The sequence below is a fragment of the Phytophthora parasitica genome (assembly GCF_000247585.1).
Source record: "Phytophthora parasitica INRA-310 unplaced genomic scaffold supercont2.18, whole genome shotgun sequence".
NCBI lineage: Eukaryota > Oomycota > Peronosporomycetes > Peronosporales > Peronosporaceae > Phytophthora > Phytophthora nicotianae.
The window spans coordinates 716693-733767 of NW_008649004.1; the positions used below are offsets into that span (position 1 = coordinate 716693).

Genomic DNA, 17075 nt, shown 5'->3' on the forward strand with positions numbered 1-17075 from the left:
AAATCTGATACCATTCTTTGTGCCAGCAACCAGGTTCCCCGCAGCGCCCGGTTGCTCAGCATGGCAGCGCCCACTCCTTCGCAACTCCCATAGCTGGCGAATCGACCACCGAAATGAGCCGTTTAGTTGATCGTAGCTTTCCTCACGCCGTCGACGCTGCATGGCACTACCAAACTGCAGCGAAGGCCGATCTATTGAGTCGGCGCGCAACGTGTTTTCGGGTTTCCCTAGCGGTGCTAGTGGACATTGTGACTGGTCTCGACACTGTACAGCTTCAACACAAGCCGCGTTTGAGTTGTGCAGTGTTGGACGACGTCCGGGACCAGTGCTTTCTTTGATGACGCTACAAGTTACATCGACTTGGCAGTCTTTGAGGTGTCTGCGTGTAATGTAGGCTCTATACATGTACACGTAACGTGTTCAGAAGAAGTGGTATTGCTGCAGTGACTGCAAGTGCGTACATTGTATTGGAGAGACAGGGTCAAGGGATGCCTCGCCATGTTGTGAACTTCTGACCGGTCCTACTGCCGCGATCGCGGAGGCGTCTTCAAGTTGCACGCACCCACCTCGACGTCGAGCAGTTTCCGGGGTCAGCAACTGCATCATGTGAAAATCCGAATGCCCGCGCTCCTTTGCACGTGGCAGTCGCAGGTCAGGTGTGTCAGGGACGTTGTAGCGATCGAATGGGAGTCACCATCGATGGCAGCGACCGCTGCTGCCATCGACTCTAGCTGTTCGCTCGAGACGCCAGTGGAAATGGCACAAAGTGCAGCAATTGCAGCATCGCGTCTTTTGTTTATGTCGGTGTGTGATTGCCAGCACCACGTTATCATTTTCGGTCAAGAAGAGTCCAGTTAGAGGCATTCGAGGCTCAACGTTCGCAGCTCAATGTCACGTTGGCCAAGTCGCACTGTCGCTAAGTCGGCGATTCGTGAGTCAAGGCAACTTCAACGGTGAAAAGCGATCCAAATCCAAAAACTGTTCAATGTGTGTTACAATTGTGTGTTTCATTTGTTCAATCTTCGCTTCCTTCCTCTGATAAATACCTATGTTGTCCCTCCTTTCGCTGAGGGGGAATGTGTCGAGCAGTGGCTGTCGTCGTCGTGCTCCTAGGTTTGTTGTGATAGTTTGCCTCTGTCTAACTGCTGGTGGTGCGCGGCGCATCATATACAATCCAACTCGGAGAAAGTCTCTCCCGTCGAGGGGTCAAGCATCCATGCGCTGAGTTCGCAAGGGAATTCCTCGTCGTCTCCCTCAGCCGCGACCCTGACGAGTGTGACACTCACTACGGCACGGACGATCTGCTTGCCGATGTCCAGCGCGAGCAGCTCAGCGCGCGGCATTTTACCTTGCTCCTCGGACAGCACCATGGACGACTTGAGCTTCTGCACGGCGTATTTGCCCGTGAAGGCCTTGGGGAACTGGAAGCGGCACACGGGGCACGTGCTGTGGCTCTGCAGCCACGACGAAATGCACGGGTAGTGGAATGAGTGGCCGCACGGCAGCGCTACGTGGCCGTCGCACGGGTTCTCACTCATGCAGATCACACACTCCTCACCCTCGTGCACCTCGGCTGCCTCTTGGCTCTCGAGTTGGTCCAGGATGGCCTGGTCCGCGGGCGACGAGCTCTTGAGACGCGGCGAGACGTATCGCATCATGAAGCGCACCCAGGTCGTGGATCGGAACATCTCGAGAACATCGCGAATGACGGCGTTTGCCGGAGCATGGTACTGGACTTCGACGCGCACCGTGATGTCCATGGGGAGGGTCGCGTCCGGCTGTGGCTCGCTCGTGGTTGCTGTGGTGTGATCTGCAAACGAGCAGAGACTGATTCCTGTTATGGAGAGATGACGTCGACCAGCGAATATGTGCGGCGGCGCAAAAGGTCTCTGCTGCTCCTCTGGAAAAGCAAAAGTGAGCGATAGGCAGCCATCGCGCGACCAAGGCGGCAGACGAGAGAGCGCTGGGCTGGCGCTTTTTCCTGCTCGACCATAGACGGACGGGTCGAGCAGTTTCGAAAGAACGGGTTTTAAACCCGCGCAGGAGAGTGGGACCAGGTTATCGGCACTCGTGAGGGCCACAGCACTCGTTGCTCTTCTCACGGCGCTTATCATAGACTGAGAGCTGAGCCGTCCAGGGCTATCTAGCGTCGAGTAGCTCTCATGACCATCGCAGCCAGCGGTGGTGGCGGTTTGCTATCGCTACGGTACATGTAGCTGCCGGACGGCTCGAAAACGACGCCGACAGCTGCTGTACGAACCTGATGGAATGATTGTTTTCTACGCCGGATGAATCCGCCTGCAGCAAAACACTGCCGGCCGGCACCAGTGTGGTAACGTGAGAGTCGCTGCTCGACACCAGGACCCTGAGGTTGAGCGTCTCCAAAGCTGCCGTACATGAAGGACGGAGATACTCAGTCACACCGTACTCCGTTTGGCGCTGATCTCAGACAGCAGCGGTGCCAAGCAGCCGCTGAGATGACGCCCGCCAGGCAGCAAACTTCAACCTGAACTTGTCATCGCGGTCCTGTTCGAGCGCGCGCGAGCGCAGCCATTTCAATTCTTCCACGGCGTGCACCTGCCGCAACTTGGCTCGTATTTGGCTCGCTAGAAAGGTGGTCTCCGGTGACAGCGCGCCGCTGGCATTTGAGTTGAGCTCGCTTCGCTCCAGGCAACGGGCGGTTGTTTAATCTCGCCTGCGCGTGAGTAATGATCGTAGTGGGACCCTTCCAGAACTGCTTGATGCAAGCGTGGGCGAAGATCGCGACTTGAGCTGGCCGAGTCTCGGACAGTGCAACTTGCACCCGTTGCCGTAGTCGCTTTCATCAGAAGACGGCTAAGCCGGTGCAGAGATGGCTTGCTGAGCCACGGCGGAGAGATCAGATCGCCTGTGTCGATTATAAAATGATCCTACAGAGAAGGGCCCTTCTCATCCAGCAGCTGCAGCAACACGTGCCTCGTTACCGAAGCCGGCTAAAACGATACTTCTAATAGTACGGGAGGTGGTTGCAGGCTGAGTCATCTCAGTGATTTCCACCAAGCAGACTTGTGCCCTTGCTGGTCGGCGCGTTAGTGCTCGGCTGAGCTCGCCTCTGCAGATGACATTACGTGCCATTACTCATTTGAACATCGCTGCGACGTCGAGCAGTGGTAATGCGCATTACACGGGCAGTTCGCCGGTAGTCACGTCCCAGGGGAAAAAAATTCGGAGCTGGGGTTGCCTACGCGCCACTGCCTTACCATGAACGGCCGCATTCTGCTCATTTCTCCTTTTCGCTCGCTCATTCGCTCAGACCTGTAGCTCGAGAAAGCAAATCTCGGACCAGGCAACACGGCAACGAATGGAGGTGGCGGTGCGCCTGGAGGTTCACTACTGCACGCCGCTAGATACAGTTCTAGGGGACGTTCTGCGCCTGCTGCGCTCGCAGACTTGGGCAGCCTTTATGACCAGGCATATCGGACCCCGGCTCGAGAAGGTCTCACCCGTCGACACCTCGATGCTGGAACGCTTCGACAAAAAGTGGCAGGTTGAAGCAGGTTATTGCTTATCCGAGGGCTGCGTAATATGCATGGACTCTGGTGACGAGTATGCCGACGACAGTACCGGCATGCGTCGTTCGAAGAATAGCAGCGTCCAGCTCCCCTGTGGCCACGGTTTTCACCACCGCTGCATTCATTCGTGGCTGCAACTCCAGAGCACGTGCCCCATTTGCCGCTGGCAGTTCCCGAAGGAGTTCGCCGGCAGGTTTGTCGTTCGCCGCTTGCAATCGACTGCGGTGCTGCCACAACACATCCGATCGTGGCCCCGTGCCAACATCGCATACGCTCCCGTCGGCGGTCACTACGTTCGCGTCATGGTGAGCCTTACGCTTGAGAAGACAATCATTGGGGATCCGTTTGGCGTGTCGTGCCCGTGCGAGATGACCGTCCTCCTTCTGGACGAGGCCAGCGGCGAGATATTTTCCGAAATGGACACCCGGATATCAACGGTTCCATGCCACTTTGCAGCTCCACAACATCGGATCGCTTCCACTCGATTTGCCTCGCTGGAGGAGACCAAGTTTACTGACGAACTGGTCTCGTCCAGCGTTGCAAGGGAGACGGGTAGGAAGAGGAGGTGCTTTCGTTCGCCGTCGAAGACGAACAAACGGCAACGAGTCAGCAGCGAATAAGCTCCGAGTTGTAAAGTGGTAATATACTGAGAGCACACGAACGAAAGTCTCGACACTCGCATGAATCCAGTATGTATCCTTGCGATACTTGTACATCCTCAACGCGTGTACATGTAATCCCCATCGGCATCATGAGTTAATTGGCGCGCTGCAACCACGCCAGTCGGATAAACGGTGTCCACCTGCAGCTCGACCAGGGTGAATCCGACATGCCTAATCGGAGGTGACTAAACGAGCCTGGCACGGGTGCTCAATTCAATCAAGCGGTTGCCCCGTTCCTGGTGCCGCATGGATCCCGTACCGCGGCGCAAAGCTGTAGTGAGGATACACGTGCAGCGGGTCGGACCAAGTTGACTCTTTGCCCCACCGAAACTTCAGCAATCCAGCCGAGACGAACTCCAGGATGTCAAGGCAGCTTGCATGCGATAGTTTGCCCGCGAGCTCCCACCTTCCGCACCCCTCTGAAGTGCGTCCAGTTAAAGCAAGCTTTCATCGATCGGAGCCCCTGTCTTCGCGGTCTCATTGCAGGATTCGCTGCGTCGGACTCAATCAGAACGGGCAAAAACTGCTCAATCAGGAGAGCACAGGAGCCAACACCATGGAGCTGCAGCTTAGTGTGACCGTCCGCTACGTCGCGCGGCATTCCGATGTCATCGGGGACGTGCTGGGCCATTTCGAGAGCCCTGCTTGGGTGCGGCTCGTATTGAGACAGACTATGCCGCAGTTGAAGCAGATCTCGCCCACCGACCCGAACGAGCTCACCAAGATGGTGCGCAACACAGAAAACAGTGCTAAACAGGAAACAAACTGCGCCATTTGCATGGGGGAAGAACCTACCGACACCGCACCGGTCGAACTGCCGTGCAGCCACAGATTCCATTCTACCTGCGCGCAGTCGTGGCTCCAGCGCCGCAGCACATGCCCGCTGTGTCGATTCCAGCTTCCAACAGCATACACAGGCACCTTCGCGATCGTATCCGTGCGGTCGACTCTGCTACTGCCACCGGAGCTTGACGGACTGTCGCTATCGGGGTTGCAAGTTCAACCTGTCGGTGGCCAAATACTGCAAGCCACAGTGACTATCACCATGACAAGGATACCAGCGGAGACGACGTTGGACACTGCAAAGCGGCGAAGGTCGTGCCAAGTGAGTGTGGACATGCTGCACGCTAATGGATCATCGGCGTTAACGCCACTTGGTCGGAACGCCAAACGAAAACGAGAAGAAAAAAGTCGAAAAGGTAAAGGATATGACGCTAAGGAAGATGTCTGCAAGAGAGCTCGGATGACCGCCTAAGCTCAACACGTGAACTAATGAAAGCATAGTCGATTGATCTTCTTACGCTACGCGAATGTGAGAGCGACGACGGCAATGGCATCGTCCGACGTGGACCACTGGTTATTAACGTCGGAACCTGTTGGCAGCATCGACGTTGCTGTCATTCGTGCTCATGGACATGAGCAGATGGAAGTGCATGAACTCTTCCAACACGCGGTGTGCCCACAGAAGCCAACTCAACATGCTCCGTGAGTTGCTTTTGGAGCTTGTCCAGCTCCGTATTCACGAACACGCTGCCAGCTGGCCCGAGACACACTTGCTGTTGTACCAGTCTCGCCACCTTCAGCTTTATTTTCTCCACGTCTTTCTTTTGCTCTTTGACCTGCTGGAGCAACGCCTTGGACTTCAGCTCCATCGTGAGCATGCTGCGCTTTATGGGGCTCAGAGTAAGCAGCGACGTCAGCGCAGATTTGTCCCCTGCTGACATCTTCGTCGTCGTGTTTGCGCGGCGGTTCTTCCCTCGTGAACGCTTTCACTGCTTCATGTTCTTCGTGCGCTTCGTCTTGGTGTGTGAGGCAACCATGGCAAGGCCAGGGAAATCTTCGACTGAAAAGGAAAGGGAAAGCAAGCTCTGAGGAAAGGTTGCCTTATCGATGTGGCTACATTTTTACTAGGATACAAAATGGCAAAATGACATCAACTTCAACATATAATACCTGCTCCTCGAAGATGCACGAGGGTCGAGAAAAGAAGCAGCCAGTTTGCTCTTCCCATTGTTGCTACGCTGCTGTCACTGCTTATTCCTGGAAATGCATACTGGGCCTCATTGCCTCGTACAGCATTGCCGCCGCCAAACGGGGGCATCATGTAGTTGGGTGGTAGTGGGTTTGCGGTAGTGTCGGTAACGTTAGAGAGGTTGCAGTTGATCGAGTTACAAAAAGCGCGAACCGCTGCAGAGGTGATAGCCGAGCGATCCGTATCATTTAATGCAAACCCGTTTGAAGGTTGTCCGTTCGGCTCGTCATCGTCTCCATCTCCAGGCTCACTGGCGTTTGCCAGACTTCCACCGATGTTGATTATTGTTATGCTGTTGCCAATATTCACACCGTCCAAAGTCGTGACGACACTCGACTGGACGGCAGCAGCTTCTTGGTCCTTGCCGCTTTGGCTACGGCTTTCACTGTCGTCCTCGCTGTCATTGTTGTCTCTGCTATTATCTTCATCATCATCGTCGTCGTCGTTGTTATCTTCATTGCCGTCGTTGTTATGATCGTCAGAGTCGTCGTCGTCGTCACTATGGCGACCGTTGCTTCGTTCTTCCCTGTCCTCGTGAGAGCCCCATGCACGATTTTCTCCATGAAACGGAGCTGTCGGCTGGTTATCCGCATGCCCGTCTTGCAGACTCCTCTCCTCGTTCTGAAGCCACCCAGTGCCAACCAAGCGATGTTTATCGTCAGTGCGCCAGTAGGAAGCTGGTTCTTGAACTAATACGCCACCTTTCCTCGTCGTGGTGATAGCTATCGCCACCAATATCGCCCCTGTCGTTGCTCCAACCACTACCACAAGTCGAAGCAAACATGAGCGCAAAGTCAACAACATAATTACTCACAAGTGCCTTTGTTTCAAAAGCCAAAGCTTCTCGCAGTTTATCGTCCATCAATCTCAGCAGCTTCTTTCTTCTTCCTAGTCGTACTGAATTATCTGTTAGCATCGATCAAAACCAGTCAAGGCCTTCGACATCAAGTGACGCAATCGCTTCTCAGTGACGACACCTTCACCACTATTGTGTCGACTCTTCGGACGTCTCGGACGAGCTCGACGAGTTCTCGCGCGGACGCTTGGATCGTGGGCTTGTTGGTGGCTTTGACACTGGCGGTTTACCGTACTCGTTGAGGGCGTATGACTTTTTCATGCCCGCCATACAACGACGCATAGCGATCTTGTGATCCACAATCGGGAACGGATAGTCTTTGCCGATAAGGCAGCCTGCCGAGTGCTGCACAGTCATCGGCGCCTTCCACGGCTCGTAGATGTATTTGACTGGCATCTTGCTCAGTGCCGGGACGTACTTGCGGATAAATAATCCTTCAGGGTCCCATTTCTTGCCGAATGTTGACGGAGAATACACTCTGAAGTAAGCCGAGAAAAAGTAGCTGGCACTAAGCCAAAGCCAATTGCCACAGTTGATACTCCAGTCGTGATCGATCAGCTGCTCCTGGAAGACCTCGAGTCCTCGTACCCATGAAATGTACAGATCTCCGCGAGTAAGGAAACACGCTACCGAGTGGCGCGCGAGATGATGCATCCAGCCTTCCTCCTTGAGTTGGATCATGATAGCGTCGATCCATGGGAAACCAGTCTGGCCATCGATCCAGGCCTTGAACTGCGAGCGAGCGAGCTTGTCGTCGTCAGTCATATCCTCCTCCCTCTCTGGGATTGTGTGCCATCGCCAGTCAATCAGCATACAAGTCGGACTCTCCTCCATCTTGTCGAAGTACGGGTTGGCTCGGCCATGGCAGTGGAAAAACTCACGCCACAGAAGCTGCCCATCCAAGCTCACAGGAGTAGCTGATGTCGCCTTGGCGTGATGTTCCTGAATGCCTCGTACGTGATGTAAGAACGTCCGTGGGCTGATTGAGCCGAAGTACAAGTACGGACTGAGCGAAGTTGTCGAAGCAGAAGGGGTCGTCTGTGCCGGAGAAGTTTTCGGCTTCTCAAACTTGACCACGCGGCCTTCATTGCGACAATAGTCCCGTAAAATACCCAACGCAATTTGTTCGCCGCCGTAGATGAAAGGATGTCGCTCAGGAGCTTCGTAGCCGAAGTCAGTGACTTCAGGGAGTGTAAATTGCTGCTCAGGGCCTGCAATTTCGTTCAGTTGCTTCTCCTTCTCTTCAGGGTCGTCTTCGTCTTCGAATTCTTGCTTATCTTCCTCGTCTTCGTTCTTTTCCTCCTTCGCCTCCGACGGTGTCACTCGGTCGGGTTTCAGGCGATTCTTCCAGTAATCCACCACTTGCTGATAGAGTTCACTGGGCAGATACGCAGGCGCTGGCACTTTTTCGGGCGTTGGGAGAGGTTTGGGTGGTTTTGGCTGCATGGCTAGTGCGCGAAGAAAAGCTGTGTAGGTCTTCGGTGGCTCTCCGTTATTTCCAGCAATAACTGCGTCCAAGTCGTAGAGCGTGTATCCATGTGTCACATGCGTCTCGACGCCCAATTGTCTTGCTAATGCCACTGCTCGGTTGTCTCGATTGATTGCAAATGGCTCACTTGCTGCGTCGAAAAACAAGTGCGAGATACGCCACGCTGACAGCAAACGCCTTAACACTTGCACTCCGTCTCCTCTGGCCACCACAAGTCGAGATCCTCGTGCAGCCAACGCGTCGGCCAGATCCGAGACACTCTCGAGCATGAACTGGAAGCGGTTGACGCCACAGAGCATGATTTTGGGGCGGTGCACGATGTAGAGCGGGATAAACACCACCTTACGACTCGGTGTCTTCTCCTGCTCCTGTTTTATCCACTCCAGCGCTGCAGTGAGCGCCAGATTATCATGTAGACGGAGATCGCGTCGAAACCACATAAGGATCCTGATCTCATCTTCATTGTCTGCTGTTGAACCCGTTCCAGGGCTGATTTCGCTTGGTGTTACCTCCTCGTTATCCTCTACAACTGTAGATTCTTTCTGCTGGGATTCGGCAGACAGATTTGGCGGCAAAATCGGCTCTGAGGCAAGTTCTTGTGGCGCGTTGATGGCTGCGTGCACGGCATCGAGCGTCGCGGCGTCTAGCGTCGATTCCGGAAGCTCCGAGTCGGGATCAGCTGCTTCCAGCAAAGATGACGCGAAGTCCACTAGGTCTGCGTCATCGGTAGTGTCATTGGTGTCCTGGGGAGGCAGCAGTGGCGCAGGAGGTGGGGGTGTACGATCCGTCATGAGTTTCCAAGATCGAATGGCAGAATGACAAGCAAAAATGCAACGATTGATTTTGAACCAATCCAGGATGTTCAAAAGGTAAGTTACAACCAATCATAGAGCACGTTGAAGTGGTGAAGAATGGTCCTTCGTGTCACTAAAGCGAAACAATATATAATGTTTCATTTTTTTAGTTGAAAAGCAAGGCTTGTTCTCGGATACAATCTACCGGTATCTATTACATAGGAAGTGCACTGCAATATATCTAGTGTAGAGGTCTACTGGATCTCGTCGAACATCTGACCGATGTGAGCCTTGAGCGCCTGCGGGTTGCCCGCGTGTGGTGAGAAGAGCTCGGCCTCCTCCAGGTATTTCTCGTGCACCACGTCGTTCTTGTTCTTGAGTCGCGCGAACACGGCGAGACCGATGAACGCAAGAGGCACGCCAAAGTCGGCGACCAACCACATGGTACGAGCACCATAATGCTGGTAGAAGTAGCCACCAATGAGTGTGCCCACGCCACGAGCAAGGCCGTTCTGCACCGCGTTCAACACACCCATGATCGTGCCCTGACAGCCAGGAGGAGCCGCCGAGTACACGTACTGCGTGCATGCCGCCCACGCCAATCCATATGTCACGCCGTGCAGGAATTCGAAAGGGATGGCGCTCCAGGCGTTGGTCATGACAGCGTAGTAGGATACGCGCAGGAAGTAGCCAAAGATCGACAACAACAGCACGTTCACGATGCCAAACCGGTTGATGATCTTGTGGGAGTAGAAGAATGCGGGCAGTTCCGACGCTGTCTCGCACATGATAGCAATTCCCACAATCTGGGCATTCTCACCTGACAAGTTGTACAGATTCAGCGTGAGGAAGCTGGAGAGCACACCGTACATGAGCCCCATCAAGAACACGACACCCAGTAGCACCAGTACGTCCACCTTATCACAAATAAGCCGGACATTGTCTATGAACGACGGGGCTTGTAAAGTGCCATCTTCCAGATCAACTTGTTGCAATAGTCGACTGTGCTGCATTGGCGGGATTGTACGCAGCACCAGCAGAGACGTCATTCCAAGCGCTAGGCTTACGTTGAAAGACCATGAAATGCCGGCGACGGCTACGATGAGGCCCGTGATGTAGGCTCCCGCACCGTAACCGAGTGCGCCGAACAAACGTTGCTTGCCGTACTCGCCGCCGACTTTATCTAGAAGGTTCAGTACTGTGTGGTCCAGCAGCGAACCAGTCGGGGCCACTTGAAAGTTGGCCACGACAACGACGACGATCATCCAGTTGAAAGACCAGTAGAAGAAGCGAACTGCAAACATGAACAGTGCGGCCGTGATGATGCAGAAGACGTGAATAAGTCGCTGATTCTCAATGTGGTCGGCGACTGCACCCCAGAGTGGCGGAGCCACCAAGGTGCACACACAGGGCAATGTCTGTAGCACGCCGATCTGCATCTTGGAGAACTGCGCTGTCTGCTGGTAGAAGATGCTCAGGAAATTCATCTGCGCCGACGTCCAGGCGTTGCTGACAAGGTACATGAGTTTGGGCTGCCACAGCGAGTGCGTGGGCTCCACTGGCGCCACCAGCGGCGTCTTACTCGTCACCTTCACCTGGCACATGACCAGCAACAGAAACTCAACCCAAAGTTACGACGGCTGTGGCGACTGCAAGCACTGCGCCTTGCACTGGAATTTGGTGAATGAGGTCCACCCCTACGAGCAAGTGATGCCCGTTCCCGATGCACTTGATTGCATCGTCTCTGATATGCTTGTTCACCCCTCCTGATATCGTCTCTTCCATTCTGCAAATACGCGCATTCAGGATGGATGTCATTTGCTTGAATTTGTGCCCATCATAGCGCAACGGTGGACTTTCAACCTAAATCCTTTTCCACCAACCATATCGATTTATTTCCAAATTCCGTTCATTCATTCGCTGAAAAGCAATGTAATCAGACACCAGCCATCGATTTCGTCGTACGTTGACGCATTTTTTGACCCAGCATTGTTACGCACCCGTCCCGATGAGCTCCGCGTTGACTGGTCTGCAGCAGCTTCTAGCTGACAAGAAGCGCGTCGTCGTATTGGATGGAGGCTTTGCCACCGAATTAGAGAAGGACCCGCGGGTGGATTTGAGCGCTAGTAGCCTCTGGTCCGCCTCGCTGTTATTGGACAAGAACGAGCACCTTCAAGACGTGGTTGTCAATGCACACCAGACTTATTTCCTGGCAGGTGCCGATGTGGCCACCACCGCCAGTTATCAGGCTTCAGTCGACGGCTTCAAGCGTGAGGGCGTGACAGCCATCGAGGACGTCGAGAAGCTCTTCGCTAAGAGCATCGATCTCGGCGTACAAGCGCGTGACGCGGCCTGGAACGAGCTGCAACAGAGCAAACGCATTAAACCCCTCGTAGGCGCCAGCATCGGCTGCTACGGTGCGGCGTTGGCTGACGGATCGGTGAGTTGTTATCAGGATTTGCATTCTTTGGATGGTGCGCTCACTGACTAGCGAATTTTCGTTGATGACCAGGAATACCGCGGTGACTATGGCAAGACCAAGGACGAGCTGGTGGCTTGGCATAAGCACCGCTTTGCCTTCTTCACCAACTACGCACCTGCTGATTTCTTGATCTGTGAGACCATTCCCTGTCTCGTGGAGGTGGAGGCCTTCGTGGACCTGCTCAACGAGTTCCCGACCACACACGCCATCGTGGCCGTGGCCTGCCGCAACGGCAAGGAACTCAACAGCGGCGAGCCGATCGCTCGCATCCCGGAGATCCTGTCCAAGCTCAAGAACCCCTCGCAGCTGTTGGCTATTGGTATTAACTGTACGCCACCGCAGTACGTCGAGAGTCTGCTGCTCGAGCTGGATTGCGCTTGGCCCAAGGCCGTGTACCCCAATAGTGGCGAAGGCTGGGATGGAGTGAACAAGAAGTGGCTTCCGGCTGATAGTACTGGTGGTCCCAGCTCCTGGGAGGAGTACTCTCCCAAGTGGTACGACGCTGGAGCGCGCTTCTTCGGTGGCTGCTGCCGTACGTCCCCCGACGACATTCGCGCTATTCGCGAGTACTTTGCCCGCCGCCAGCTGCTGTAACTTGCCGGTCCGACGCTCGAAATCTACCACTTGCTATGTAACTAGTCACAGAGTTCTTTAGAGACTGACGCAAGTGCTGGTGAGACCGCCGGGTTCGAGCTTTCGAGATACAGACGCTGTCGCTCATGATTACGAAGATAGCGCAGTGCAATGCGAACGTTCGCGCAACAACGCTTAAACGCTTCGTCACTTGTCAGTTGCTGTGCATTAGAGACGTCGCAGTGAGAAATAAAGCTCTCGACATGTCTTCGCAGTTCCCTCAATTGTTTCTTTTCGTGCCCGCTGCAGCGTCGAGTTGAATGGTAATCGGGGCTTACGTCGATATTGTTTGACTCCACTTTAATGCGCACACTGTGCTCGTCAGCTATCACCGTTTTGCGTGACATTTCTTCACACATCTTCACTCGGAAATGTGGAAGTTCCTTCACTCCCAGGTCGTCCAGGTGGATAATCTCGTCGCAAGCGAAGCACAGCGCGATATGGCACGAAAGACATCGCTTCTCCGCTGGAATCCGGAGATTTCTCAATGCAAAACACAAGAAGCAATGTCGTCGTCCCAGCTCACTACTTCTGCTATCTCGTGCGTTGAATGCGTCCAAATTCCTCTCGTCTTCTATTGTGGTTGGAACACGCCCAGAGTTGGAATCACAGGGGGTCAAATTTGTAGCTGCAGATTCGTTCGAGCTAGAAGCAACAACAGTCTGGATCTGTGCCTTCTCTGCGTATTTCATCGATTCAGCAAGCAGTTGCCTAGCTGTTTGTTCGCGCTTCAAGGCCTCATCTCGCTCCTGGAGAGCCACTAAATACTGTTTTGCCAAAACTTGGTTGAACTTGGACTGGTCGACGCCGCCTCGATGTTGCGTCATGTCTAGATCTTCAGTCGAGCTTCTTACTGTTGCTGGATATATCGGAGTATTGACAACGAGCATCCTCTTCTTTTCCTCTTCATCTGTTTGGTCTTCATCTAGACGCACCCACGACGCCGAGTCATCTATCACCAACGACAAAAGAGCTTTGGCTCCCAGTACGACGTGTTCAATTACAAGCAGCAGCCAGAGTTCTGTTACGTATGCACTTGAGTTATCAGTTGTTGTATCCTCTCTCCAACCCGGACGTATCACTTGAATTAGGCTTTCAAAATCCGATCTGGTAGTGAAGAAGAGCACAGCACAGTTGACAGCGACAGCAGCAAAGCTCATAAACTCCAGGATACTCATAAACGTCGACACCTCCGTCTCGCTTTCAAAAGGTGGACGTCGTTTAGCTTGCGTGCAACTCAATACATCTAGACGCGTTGCCACAACATTACTTAGTAGAGCAAACAAAGGCGCCACAGGTAGTACCGAGACAAACATGGTAACGTATCCGAACTGTAAAACTACTTCCATCTGCTTCCCCATAAGAAAATCGTGGGGATACATAAGTTCTTGCAGGAGAACCATCGGAGGAGGAGGAAGGATACGTTCTTTTCCACTCAATGACATTGCTGTGGACGAATATGAAAGTTCTGCGTCGTACCATTCGTGACTTGACATGGACCAGCAATTTTTGACTCGACCGGATGCCTGTCGAAAGCGAAATCCAGCGTTTTTCCATCGATACCGCACGTGAAACATTGGTAAGACATCTCGCTGAATTGAATTCCACAACTGACGAACTCCCATGATGATCAAGAGCTGTTTGCGAAGCGCAGTAGCGTTCTGATCCACAAATGCGATCCAGAATAATGAGATGAAAGCGTTTAAGAATTTGAAAGAGAACAGTTTAGTGGCGAGCATGCTTTCAAACTCCCAAACCGTGCGATGATTCTCCCAGGTGGTGAGCGAACGAGCGAGTCGGGTATACCAAGTATCAAGCAGCAACATTGATACCGCATTCATAAATGGAACGACGTAAGGGACAAATATCACTGGCAACCACGGCATGGCGTTATGCACGACTGCCGATGACGCAGTGTTCGTCTTGACTGCAACAAAAATCACCACTGCGGCTATAGCCATGGTCATAAGTAAGGGAATACCAGTATAAATTCTGACAAGCTGTACAGCTCTCGGAAAACTCACATCGACGGCACATTTTGCTCGTATCATCGTGGTTTCAACTAGAAAATCCCCGTAGAATCCTGGAGTTTCCTCGCTTCGGTTGCGTCGAAAATGCCCAAATTTTCTCTGTATTTCACTACGTTTGCGTTTCCAGCATTCCACCATTAGCGTGGCCCAAATGGACACTACAATCGCAAAAAGTGGCGGCACAAAACTGACATTATTCGCTAGCCACAACATTTGACAAGCCATTCCAAGCACAGCAATCGGAAGCAGCCACACAGTGTAAAACGTCACAAAAGCATAGTAGAACGCATGCTTTTCTCCAAAATACGTGAGAAGTGGCCACAACATTTCGTACTGATGTCGCTTACGCTCCAAGAAAAACTGTTCGAGGCTGTTGCCTGTAAAGGGCTGGAAAATCCGTTGGGAAGAATCCGTGTAGCCCCAATGACGAATGATGTTGCGGCAGCCCATGACATCGTGCAAAGGAAAAATCGTGATAATGTTGCCGTTCTTGATGTGATTCTGGAGGTTAATCTTCCTCTGGATAATACTGAGAATCACTTGTTGACGTTGTAGCGATCGAAAGCTCTCAAATGATTCAGGAGAGCTAGCGTTGTATATGGAGCGCGTTGACGAGCCTCGATGTTTCACTTTGAGCTGTAGTACTTGAGCCTGTTGAATGAGCACCTCATCCGCAGCACCGACAACGAGATAGTCGATCTCTCCCCTTGCCTTACAAGTTCCAGAAACTGTTTCACGAACACCCGACCGAGTCACGACAAGTGATGGAGCAATAGAGCTCTCTTCGTGCATCGTCTCGATGACAGTCTCTTTAAACTGTTTCTTCCTCATTCCATCGAAGAGCATCACGTATTCAGGTCGCGCGGATTGGTGTTCAATGCCGAGCGTTTGTCGAGAAGTCTCACTTGAAATATGATGTAGCAAGGATCCCTCGACATTCACGTTTTCAAGTTCCCACGCGAGACTTTTCGGGCAAAGGATGTTGGCGAATAATCTCACCGCGCTATCTTGAAGATAGAGTATTGCGTGAAACAAGGGGGTTTCGTTGCGGTAGTTTGTCCAACCAGCGTTCACGTAGTCCAAAATATTCAGTTGTTCCGTTCTCTCAGTTTCGTTGTTCGATTCAGTCATCTCCATAGTCATGACGATAGGAACGACGATATTTTTCTTTGGTTTTACTCCGTTCAACTTGGAAATTCCAATGAGAGTAGCTGAATCCGAAGGATGTAGTTGATCGTCTAGCATTTTGTCGAGAAACAGCTTAAGGATTTCTAATTGACCGTGTGCTGCAACAGCGTGAAGCACAGATTGTCTCTTACCATATTCACACGAACAAGTGTACAGCATCCGGAGAGAGATCTTGAGGTTATTGTCGTCAGTACTCTGTGCTACCAAAGGTTTGACCGCCGCCTTAGCGCCACTATTGCTGCTAATCGATGACATTTTCAGTTCTAACTGAAGCAGAGAACGAGCGTCTTCGACAAGACCGAAGCAACCTGCCCAGTAAAGAAGATGCTGGGCGTACCGGACTGCGTCTTGTACCGTCAGAAGGTTGGATTTGTTCTTCTGAGGATACAGCGGGTTGCGAGCATTCATCTCGGCCACATATCGTGTAAGATGCGCCCCATTCGCAAGAAACTCGTGAATAAGTAACCGTACAACTTCGACATGATCAAGTCGTAGACGCCAGCGAACATATTCTCCGTTTGGTTCGTCATCTTTCGAGCTTACTTGTCGTTGTAAGGTGGTCCTTTCATCTTTAAGCGCAAGTCCACGACGTCCAGCAATATCCACCGCAAACAGGTCGTCCGTATCGATCATCAGTGGAATGGCAAACTGAGTCTTGGCAAAGCGTTGTATACCACCTCCAATGTGTAAAACTGGATTCATCAACATCGCAATTTGCTCGTGATTCCCGTTGTATGCAGCCCAGTGCAGCGGTGCCCATTTGTTGCTTTTCTTGGGTAAATTAGGCTGGTCTCCGTGGACCAAAAGCTGCTTTGTCATGTCCAATCCGTCGTCAATGTGCTTTGCATTGGAACCACAACCGAAACAACTCACACATTGTAGCGGTGTATTGCCAAAGTAGTCTACGTGCTGCTTGCCTTCCAGCAATTCACTCGGAGGGATCGCCCAGAGCGGGGGTAGCTGAACTTCGGCCATGGGCACCACATCGGAACCTCCGTCTTTTGTTACCATCGACACTTTGAAAAGCGCGCTTGAACTTGGGAATTGCTGGAATAGCTTCACTAATGGCTTCAACAACTCCACGACCTCATCCTCCGATCTACTTGTGAAATGCACGACGCATTTCTCACCCAACAGCAGACGAACAACGCTCGCTTGCCCACCCATACATGCAGCAAGTAGGGCTGTTCTACCTGCGATCCCTCGAGCGCGAAGCTGAGACGCTGGAGATAGCTTGCTAAACACCAGCAACTCCACCACACGCTCCTCATTGCCATTCTCGCAGGCCTCATACAGGTCCATGCAGTGGGATTATCAGAGCGGTTATCCTCATCTGCGAGACGAGGACTGCTAAAATT

General features: G+C 52.7%; 9 protein-coding genes across 9 annotated transcripts; 3 read left to right on the plus strand and 6 right to left on the minus strand.

Annotated features, from left to right (window-relative positions):
- Positions 1–961: 961 nt before the first annotated feature.
- On the minus strand, positions 962–4287 carry PPTG_09584 (hypothetical protein). Its single transcript, XM_008904595.1, has one exon. The coding sequence runs from the start codon at positions 2112–2114 to the stop codon at positions 1164–1166; it is 951 nt and encodes a 316-aa protein (XP_008902843.1). The 5' UTR covers positions 2115–4287; the 3' UTR covers positions 962–1163.
- Positions 3341–4171, plus strand: PPTG_09585 (hypothetical protein; the record flags this gene model as incomplete). The annotated part of the gene is made up of 1 exon (XM_008904596.1): positions 3341–4171. One exon carries the CDS (start codon positions 3341–3343, stop codon positions 4169–4171), a length of 831 nt encoding a protein of 276 aa, XP_008902844.1.
- Positions 4288–4574: 287 nt separating the features above from the next.
- PPTG_09586 (hypothetical protein) lies at positions 4575–5468 on the plus strand (the record flags this gene model as incomplete). Its single annotated transcript, XM_008904597.1, has 1 exon — positions 4575–5468. The coding sequence occupies one exon, from the start codon at positions 4575–4577 to the stop codon at positions 5466–5468; it is 894 nt and encodes a 297-aa protein (XP_008902845.1).
- A 142-nt stretch (positions 5469–5610) lies between these two features.
- PPTG_09587 (hypothetical protein) lies at positions 5611–5937 on the minus strand (the record flags this gene model as incomplete). Its single annotated transcript, XM_008904598.1, has 1 exon — positions 5611–5937. One exon carries the CDS (start codon positions 5935–5937, stop codon positions 5611–5613), a length of 327 nt encoding a protein of 108 aa, XP_008902846.1.
- Positions 5938–5982: 45 nt separating this feature from the next.
- PPTG_09588 (hypothetical protein) lies at positions 5983–7049 on the minus strand (the record flags this gene model as incomplete). Its single annotated transcript, XM_008904599.1, has 2 exons — positions 5983–6056; positions 6167–7049. 2 exons carry the CDS (start codon positions 7047–7049, stop codon positions 5983–5985), a joined length of 957 nt encoding a protein of 318 aa, XP_008902847.1.
- A 181-nt stretch (positions 7050–7230) lies between these two features.
- On the minus strand, positions 7231–9381 carry PPTG_09589 (hypothetical protein; the record flags this gene model as incomplete). The annotated part of the gene is made up of 1 exon (XM_008904600.1): positions 7231–9381. One exon carries the CDS (start codon positions 9379–9381, stop codon positions 7231–7233), a length of 2151 nt encoding a protein of 716 aa, XP_008902848.1.
- Positions 9382–9638: 257 nt separating this feature from the next.
- Positions 9639–10988, minus strand: PPTG_09590 (hypothetical protein; the record flags this gene model as incomplete). The annotated part of the gene is made up of 1 exon (XM_008904601.1): positions 9639–10988. The coding sequence occupies one exon, from the start codon at positions 10986–10988 to the stop codon at positions 9639–9641; it is 1350 nt and encodes a 449-aa protein (XP_008902849.1).
- Positions 10989–11321: 333 nt separating this feature from the next.
- Positions 11322–12806, plus strand: PPTG_09591 (hypothetical protein). Its single transcript, XM_008904602.1, has 2 exons — positions 11322–11824; positions 11897–12806. The coding sequence occupies exons 1-2, from the start codon at positions 11393–11395 to the stop codon at positions 12458–12460; spliced, it is 996 nt and encodes a 331-aa protein (XP_008902850.1). The 5' UTR covers positions 11322–11392; the 3' UTR covers positions 12461–12806.
- Positions 12502–17019, minus strand: PPTG_09592 (hypothetical protein; the record flags this gene model as incomplete). The annotated part of the gene is made up of 1 exon (XM_008904603.1): positions 12502–17019. One exon carries the CDS (start codon positions 17017–17019, stop codon positions 12502–12504), a length of 4518 nt encoding a protein of 1505 aa, XP_008902851.1.
- Between the last annotated feature and the right edge of the window lie 56 nt (positions 17020–17075).

What these genes read in the sequence shown, in the direction of transcription:
- PPTG_09591 (XM_008904602.1), top strand. Translation starts at nt 11,393, where the DNA reads ATGAGCTCCGCGTTGACTGGTCTGCAGCAGCTTCTAGCTGACAAGAAG. An exon ending in CGGCGTTGGCTGACGGATCG is followed by an intron (nt 11,825 to 11,896) that starts GTGAGTTGTTAT and finishes GTTGATGACCAG; the next exon opens with GAATACCGCGGTGACTATGG.
- PPTG_09584 (XM_008904595.1), bottom strand. Translation starts at nt 2,114, where the DNA reads ATGATAAGCGCCGTGAGAAGAGCAACGAGTGCTGTGGCCCTCACGAGT.